This window comes from Mirounga leonina, unplaced genomic scaffold (assembly GCF_011800145.1).
Source record: "Mirounga leonina isolate KUSES-001 unplaced genomic scaffold, KU_Mleo_1.0 Mir_454, whole genome shotgun sequence".
In the NCBI taxonomy this organism is placed as follows: Eukaryota; Metazoa; Chordata; class Mammalia; order Carnivora; family Phocidae; genus Mirounga; species Mirounga leonina.
Window position 1 is genome coordinate 5,255,132 of NW_023270763.1, and position 8,519 is coordinate 5,263,650.

Consider the following 8,519-nt stretch of genomic DNA (forward strand, 5'->3'; position numbering starts at 1 on the left):
TGTTCTATTTTCTCCCCTTTTGCCACAACCCCCTCCACCCCCCGCCCATCTCTGCTTCTTTCCCCCAGAGAGAAGCCGTTCTTAAAAACACTTGGCCCGAGATTTTGGGATTGAGCCCAAATGTGCTCTGGCTCTTCCCAGGGAATATTGATTTTGCCATTAAGTCTTGGTCTTGTGTGATAGCAGAGGCCTGGGTGGGAAGTCACGGGCAGGGCGCATTTGAAGTGGTATTATCTGAACATATGGATCCTTTTTTCCCCATAACCCGATTGGAAGATAAATGCTAATAGGTACATTTTTTTGATTTGAAGTTTGCAGTTCAAATACTAACTATGAAACATAAAGAGCTTTCATTTGTGTTCGTGCTCTGTTTAATTGTGCCGATTAGATAATGCCCATTACCTAGCGATCTGTCAGAGATCGGGGCTGACTTTCTCCTGTGCCCTGAGCACGGACGCCGAGCGGCGTGTGAGCTGAGCAGATGTGTGCGCGAGAGCGTGCCAGAGTCTGGCAGGTGCTGCTGTGACAGGAAGCTCCACGGCTCGAGCAGGTGGCGGGCAGCCCCACTCCCAGCTTCGGTTCCTCTTTCTGTAGCGCAGGTCACATGCTGTCCACACTTATTTTTATCTGTGCCGATCACTTCACAAACCCAGCTTTGCTTGTTCTCCCTGAAATAGGAAGCAGCGAAGACGGAGAAAAGGATTAGGTGGACACGGATGCGCTCCCAGGTCCCAGGCTGCTCCCCCAGGGCGGCATTCCTGCACTGAGCCCAGCAGTGACATCCCTCCACATCGGCTGCAGTGGGCCCGGCCCAGGAGAGAGACTCAGGCAGCCGGGACGGAGCCGCGCTGGCTCCGTGCCCACGGCGGGCAGTCCGGCGGGGGAGGCCCTGGGCCGCTCTCACCCGCCCGAGGTCCTCGCGCCCTGGTCATCCTTGGGGAGCGTCGACCCTGCCCTGGTGTGTGGGGAACTGTAGGCTCGGGGTTGTTTTCCATGTGGGGTGTTCTCCGCCTCCACACTGTGCATCCCTTCTGTGCGTGAGGGCCCAGAGGAGCACGATGGGAATGGGCACCAGTGAGCCGTATTTATTATTTTTAAAGAAATCACTAATTGCTCTCTGTAATTGCACTGTGGATAAGTGTTCTAAGAGTACCTGATATTGTACAGAATCGTAAATTATTCAAGGAAAATAAGGCAGGTCAAGCTGGTGCTATCCACTAGTTTGATTTCTTTCTCTGTTTTATAATAAGTTTGTTTGCTTTGCATGGTACTTGTAAAGTTTAAATATTTTGAGTGTTCTGCTGTCTAGAATTGTTGGAATTGTACATATGGTACTTTTTCGTAAATGATACATGATTCCGAATGTTAGTGTTTTTTGTTCTTATAGGAAATATTTTTGATGAGTCCAAAAAGACTGCTTTGTTCTGTTGACCGAATGAAACATACGTTTGTCTCTTTCTATAACGCAGGTTCCTTGTAGCAAGTGACGCTTTTCTGAGGAGCTGAAGGGTCTCGCAGCCCCTCTGTGTGATTCTCTCACCCCGCTCCCCCATTTTCTTAGACCCTTCGGTAAAACTTGACAGGTGGTTCCCCCCCAGAACTCCGCTTCGGGTCAGAACGTCCAGGTGTCTGTCCTGCCCCTCTCCCTGGGAGCCGCGCTCTGCTGTGGCCCCTGAGCCACCTCCCGTCACGCCGGCTCCTCTGCTTAGTGTTTGGAAGCACAGGCTGCTGGGCCTTCGGTGTCCCTGTAGCTCCTTCCTTCAGCCGGTGCCAAACTCTGAGGAGGAAGCTGCCCGCGCAGGGCTCTGGTTGCCGAGGACAGTCTGAGTTCGTTCTGTTGTACGCACTGGGTGTTGAGCTTTCAAATAACGTCCAGAGTTTTTCCTGGAATTTTCCTGGAAGAGCCAGTCTGCGTCACGGCCCGCGGCGGCCAGGCTCTCTAACCGAGGAGATTCGCTACCTCCCGCAGCCGGGAGCAGGGACGCGAGACCACGGCGAGCCTGCGCAGCCAGCACGTCCTCCCGCTCGGGGCCTCCCACCCGGATGCGGCCCTGGGACTCATCTGCACTGACCCTCCCCTTCTGCTTAAGCACCACGTTCTCCCCTTGCCTTGAAAAGGACCGAGTGTGTCCAGCGCCACCTCCTAACGTTGCCAGGAGTTGGGTGTTCGTGATAAAAAGCTGAGCTCATTCTGCACTCTGTGAGTTCTGCTTTGACATCAGGAAGTTTCCAGGGCCTAGAGCAGCATGTGCTGAAGGAGGCTTGGCATGTCCGCCGTGAAGCCGTGTGTACTGGGGTCGGGCGTCGGGTCTGTGGTCACCACACACTGGCCCTTCACCCCAAATGTTTTCGGTGCTGATTTGCTTCCCCGACTCCAGCGTAACACAGGTCCCCCGGGGCTGCGTGATAGAAATCCCAGCGACCCTGGTCCTAGCGCAAGATGCAGTTGTGTGTGCTGGCTAGAGTTTACAAAGTAAATTGTGACCTTTATTATCAATTCTAGTTCGCTCCACTAACGTTTTATACTAGCAATAACTTTCCAGAGCAAGAACTCAGAATGGAGAAAGAGCCCCCTTTACCCTCCACTTGGTGTGAGCAGGGAGCTGAACAAGGAAAAGTTAATAGGGCATTAGAAGGTGATTTTGCCAAAACTGTCATAACTCTGAATTTCTTGCTGTGAAGACTTCCTGAGTTTCCTGAATTTTTACATCTAACTATCAGTCTTTGTTAAGAGATATATGAGAGGTGATAATTAATACAAGTTTTTTCAAACTATAACGAGTTCAGATTTAATGACTAAAAGTCAAGCAGATCCATAGAATATATAGTCTTCTTGTATAATCAGCCCGGGATAAGTTTATTGATATTCGGGGGCTGTACCTTTTTCACTATGATTAAGGAGATTTTAACAACCTAATTCCCATTTTAATTTATTTTAGGTCTATCTTGCTGTCATGATTAATTGCCAAAAGAAAGCATTTTATACATTGAGTTGGGGGGGTGGGTTGGAGTAGTAAATCTTACTGTGGTGTTGCATGGTGGGGAAGATTTTATATTTATAATAAACACGTGAGTCAACATGTTCTTTTGAAATCTCAAGCAATACACGGGAAACCAATTATGTAGATGAGAATTTTTGGCCCATCTTTGAAGTGTCAGCATGTGCTTTGTTGTTCAAGTCAGGTTTTCTTTTTGTTTTTTGGGGGTTTTTTTGTTTTGTTTTTTGTTTTTTTTTTACTACGTTGGTTACCAATAGTGGGTTTTCAGACCAAACTTGTTCTAATAAGTTATGCAATGAAATAAATCAGTGGAATTCTCCAGATAATATGGGTGAGGTTGATAATACCTGGTTCACAGTGGCATTTTCCTGGCCTTCTTTGGAATCTGTCAGGTTTTAATTAGTGCTACTCTGGTGGAGTTAACGTATTTTAAATCCTGTAATAAAAAGAACTTTCACTTCCTTCCTAGCTAGATGTTAATTTGTGTTATCAAACGATCCTGTCATAAGCCAGAAAAAGAAATAAAAGTGCTCCCCAAATCCTTCTGGAACTTGGACTGTGCGTCTGGGTAAGAAGCCATTCATCTTAAGGGTGAAGAAGCTCCGCGAAGCTGAATTGGAAACAGAGCATTCGTTCTATTTTTAAACGTACAGGTGATTGTTTCTATAGAAATGGGTTTTATCTTAGAAAAGTCTTTGTATGTCTTGCTGCCGTAAAACGCCTTTCAAAACCACTCCCTTTATTCACATTTTCCATAGGGTACTTGTAGGGTTAGTGACTTACTGCATGTCTGTCCTGAGGGCCCGGGGCGCGAGGGAGGCCGCGCCTGGTTTTACCCGACTCAGCCCATCGCCTGACGATTCCGGACGTGAACCCAGTGCTAGGCTCCAAGTGTTGGGCTCGGTGATCGGGGCTTCAGAAGAATAGCCTTATGAGAAGTAGCCTTAAAATAAGAATGGGTAACTCGGTTACTTCAGATTTCAGTCTCGTGAACAATGTTCCTGACAGTAGCGGGGCTGGCTCCAGTTTGGGCTGCTAACGAAGAGACTCTTCAGTGCACGCGTAAGTTCTGACAGATGTGCAGACAGTATTGAGCTACCAACAGCCTGTTACCCAAATGGCTTGAACTAGGTTGCTCAGGCTCACACAAGCGCGGGCAGGCCTCCCAGCGGGCGGTGCGAGCATCCCCTGTTGAGTCCGGTCTGCGGCGCGGCCCATGGGGCAGTCCCACCCACGCGGCTTCCCTGTTGTGCTTTAACACAGTTGTGAGAGGTTCACGGCAATATCACAGCTAATGAACGTTCAGTTTAAATTGTGTACATTTTTAAATTGTAAGATTTTTACTGTATATTGATGCATAGTGTGATTCAATAAATTGCTTGTAATTTAAAAACTATTTAATATTCAAAATAAATATAGTTATATATTTATAAACTCTGTTGCTGCGTTTCTTTCCTGGTTTTCCCGCTGCTCTGTGAGGCCCGGGGCTGGTGGCCTGGTGGCCTGGTGGCCTGGCACTGCCCTGCCGCGGGCACTAGCAGCCGGTGGCCCTGGGTCCCTAGAGAAAGCGCGCCCTTTTCCATGACCTGCATCCCCCACGCTCCTGAGAACACGGAAGTCTGTGTAATCACTGAAAAACTGAACTTGCAAATGTCATGCTTGGGCCTCCTCAAGGTGCTTCTGTAATCGGAAGCCTTTATTGATGAGTTTCGGAAGCACTGTAGCTTCTGAGATGCAGCCTCTGCTGAGCTCTAAGCCGAGACGCTAATCCGCTCCGCACCAGCCTCCCTCAGTGGCCCTCGCTCGCCTGTCCCAGCCGCCCAGAGCGCAGTAACGGCCTCCTACCAAGCAGGCCTGGCCCCGACTTCGGTCGCACCAACTCCCCCGAGCCCCTCCGCGGCCAGATGGAGACTAGGAGCACCCCTGTGAGCCCCTCGGGGAAGTGCGAGGTCAGCGCGGACCCTGGTCCTGCTGGGCCCACGGGCGGGAGGCCAGGCCCACGCGGGACCTCACGGCGCTGCAGGTGCGCCCCGTCAGCCTGGAAGAACCCCTAAGCCAGGGGCTGCTTTTAACACCTGTTCATGCTGCTGTGAAGGGTAAGGAAACTGAGGCAGGCAGGCCGGCGATCCTGGAAGCCGGGTCTGAGCCCAAGCTGAGCACCCCTGGCCCCGCGGGAGACCTCGTGAGACCGAGGGCCGCGTAGGTCCCCGCGACCCGCGCGCAGCGGCCGAGCAGGCGCTCCGCGGGGCAGGGCTCCGCCCACTCGCCCCTGGACCTGCCGCCCTGCGGAGAGCTGGGGGGCGGGGGGGCTCGCGAGGCCCCCGGCGGCTGCTGCCCCTTTGAGAAGCTAGTGTTGCTGCAAAATGGCTTTTCCGCCAGCGCTTCTTCGGGCTTCGGCTCGCGTTCCGAGCCCTCACCTCAAGGCCAGGTGCAGCGGCCAGGCGCTGTCGCAGGGCTTCCCTCCGCGCGCGCGGGCTCGCGGACGCCTCAGTCTCCCCCTCCGCCGAATGGGCTTCAGACCCGGGCTCCGCGCGGCGGGCAGGCCCCGGCCGCCGGGAGCGAGGGGGGCGCCGCCCCGCCTCCCCGCCCGCAGGTGCGCCCCCGCCCCCGCCGCCGGGCAGGGACACGCTCACACCGGCCCCGCCCCGGCCCCGCCCCGCGGGCTCATTTACATGCGGCCTCGGCCCCGCCCGGGGCGGCTAAAGCGACGTGTCCTTGTCCCCCGTGGGCAGCCCCGGCGCGTGCAGCTGCGGATCTCCAGGTAAGTGGGGGCGGGGGATCCCGGCGGGGCCGAGGGAGAGGACCGAGCGGCGGGTCCTGGTGGGGTCGCGGTGAGGGGGTGGGAGCGGGGGGGCCGCCCACGTGGTGGGACCGGGGGCTGTGGCAGGCTCGGGCCACTGTCGACCTCTGACCGCGGACAGCTGCCCCATGTCCGCAGCGGTTCTGGCCCCAGTGCCTCCCCTGCGTGGGCGACATCCAGCGGGCCGCGGGTCAGGCAGGCGGCTGGAGCGGGCGCCCGTCCATCAGGGCAGATGGGAGGCGCGGCAACCCCAGGCCCACCCTGCGCCCAGCTAGCGTCCCGCCACGTCTCTGGGTGGTCTGAGAAAAGTGCTGAAGGCCCCCGAAGCTCGGGGGGCAGGGAGGAGCGGGGGCCAGGGAAAGTGCCGGGGATCAGCCCATGTCGAGTTGAGAGGGGGCACCAGAGAAAAGTCAGGGATCACCGTGAGGTCAAACGGGAGTGGGTGGGGGTTCGGCTCGGGGCTTCCACGTGGGAGGGGGAAAGGGCCTGGGGTCACTGTGCACTAAGTGGGCAGCTGCCACTGGGCAGCCAGGGGCTGACGGGCACGGCTGCCCTGAGTGTCCGCTGGGCGTCCTCAGCACCCACCCGCCTGCCGTGTGACCACAGGGTGGCCTGTGTTCTGGATTTCAGTTCCAGGGGCCTCCCTGAGAGCCAGCACCTGCGGGGACAACTAGCCTGGAGCCATGAAGACCAAGAACCGGCCCCCCAGGCGCCGGCTGCCCCCGCAGGACACAGAGGCCACCGCGGGGGAACGGACCCCGGACCGGCCCCAGCAGGGGTCGGGGCTGGAGCTGGCCAGGGGTCTGCGGGGCAGGGCGGCGCGGGCGCAGGGGGCGCGGGCGGAGGGCGGGCGCCGGCGGCCGGGGCCCTCGGGGCCGGGTGGCCGGCGGGAGAGCAGCGTCCAGCGGCGGCTGGAGAGCAACGAGCGGGAGCGGCAGCGCATGCACAAGCTGAACAACGCCTTCCAGGCGCTGCGGGAGGTCATCCCGCACGTGCGGGCCGACAAGAAGCTCTCCAAGATCGAGACGCTCACGCTGGCCAAGAACTACATCAAGTCGCTGACCTCCACCATCCTGACTATGTCCAGCGGTCGCCTGCCAGGCCTGGACGGGCCGGGCCCCAAGCTCTACCAGCTCTACCAGCAGCAGCAGGTGGCTGGGGGCGCGCTGGGGGCCGCGGAGCCCCAGCCCGAGGGCCACCTGCAGAGGTACTCCACGCAGATCCACAGCTTCCGAGAGGGCTCCTAGCGCCCGGCCTGGGGGTCGGCAGCCGGGCCCGCTCCTCCCGGCCCCGCTGCCTCCGCGCCGAGAGCCCCGGGTTGGTGGCGACACCCCGCGTGGACGTGGGCCCCGGCGGTGGCTCCATTTTCCCTGAACACTCAGCTGCCTCCGCGGAGCACGGCCTGGCCTCTAGGGGACCAGACCAGTGAGTGGCCTGGTCCAGGCCATGGCTCTGGGCCGCCTGAGGCCCAAACCTCCGCAGAGGTCCCAGGACCTGCTTTTTAATTGACTAGGGCCCCATTGGACAGGCCTTTGTAACTAAATTCTCTTCACTCCCAACTCCCTCCTGAGGCAAGGGGAGATTCCAGGAAAAGGTCAGTTTGGGTAAGTTTCCCCAGTAACTGCGGAGGCCCAGGCCCCGGGAGGGTCCTCCTCCAGCCTGCGATGTAGCCTCCTCATTCGGGGTAAACTGAGGCACAGAGCAAGCAGAGCCCACGGCCACGGAGTGTGGCTAAGCCGACATGATGGATGCGTGTAATTCAGCATGTGTCCGACAGAAACCCCAAAACCCCTAGAAATACTAATCCGATTACCTCAAATTACTTCTAAAGGGACCTTGGCAGGAAGAGCGGCTCGGACCTTTTCCTCCCTCCGCCTGGGTGGGGGCCCCTGACTGCGGAGGGGCACGCGGCCTGGCACTGCGGGGCCGGAGACAGGTCTGGGAGGGGGGCTGGGAGTCGCTGCCTCCCTCCGCGTCCCACCCATCATACTGGTCACTGCCGGGGTCATGTCAGTGGCAGAGTCTGACAGACCTTCAGGGTGTTCTTGGGCCCGCTTGGAGTTGGGGGCCCGGCAGGGCTCTCCTGTGGGAAGGAGCCTGGGCTGGCAGGAGCTGCCCTCCCCCACCTGGTGCTGCTCCTTCAAGGCGGGCCCGGGCAGTTTGGCAGGTCCCTGGCCGCCTCGGGCCAAGCTTCCTTCTGTGGCTACAGGCTTGGCGACTTCGCCCTCAACGCCCCCCGGCATCTCTCCTCCCTCATCCCTGTGCCCACAGCCAGTAGGGGGAGGGGCCAGGGCAACCTTGGCAGCCTCAGGCAGGAACCCCAGTGACAGGGGCTGTGGGGAGGGTAGGGGTGGCCTGGCATATGAGGCCAGAGCTGTCCCCGAGGCGCTGGGGGGCCAAGCCCCTCCTGGGTGGGGGCCCGAGCAGCATGGGAGCAGGGCTGCCCCAGCGGAGGGCCGCCTCCCGCCCTCCCAACCCCGGTGGTCCCGGCCCCCGTCGCTTAATCCACTGCCAGGCTTGGTGTCAACGTCAAGGACAGCCATTAGCCCCATCGGTCCTCACTTTCCAGGCCAGACGCTGGCTGGACCCTCCGCAGGCTCCATGCCAGGCCCTCTGGAGGGTGGCCCTGGGAGGCCCGGTCTGGCCCCAGCCATCCTTCAGCATGGTCAGGTGGGGACCCAGGTGCTCCTGGCCTGCCCCTCGGAGGCGGCCACTCGGGA

The 8,519-nt window shown here is 58.2% G+C and overlaps 2 protein-coding genes across 3 annotated transcripts in view; both read left to right on the forward strand.

Annotated features, from left to right (window-relative positions):
- The window catches only part of LMTK2 (lemur tyrosine kinase 2), an 80,099-nt gene extending 76,597 nt beyond the window's left edge, over positions 1-3,502 (forward strand). For both annotated transcript variants that reach the window (XM_034988364.1, XM_034988365.1), the window contains one exon: positions 678-3,502. In XM_034988364.1, coding sequence (XP_034844255.1) covers positions 678-706 — 29 coding nt within the window. In that variant the 3' untranslated portion in view covers positions 707-3,502. The remainder of the gene's footprint in view (positions 1-677) is intronic.
- A 2,980-nt stretch (positions 3,503-6,482) lies between these two features.
- Positions 6,483-8,060, forward strand: BHLHA15 (basic helix-loop-helix family member a15). The gene has a single exon (XM_034988138.1). It carries the CDS (start codon positions 6,483-6,485, stop codon positions 7,044-7,046), a length of 564 nt encoding a protein of 187 aa, XP_034844029.1. The 3' UTR covers positions 7,047-8,060.
- Positions 8,061-8,519: the final 459 nt, after the last annotated feature.

Bases quoted from the DNA above. Each gene is read 5' to 3' on its own strand.
- BHLHA15 (XM_034988138.1), top strand. From the start codon at position 6,483: ATGAAGACCAAGAACCGGCCCCCCAGGCGCCGGCTGCCCCCGCAGGAC.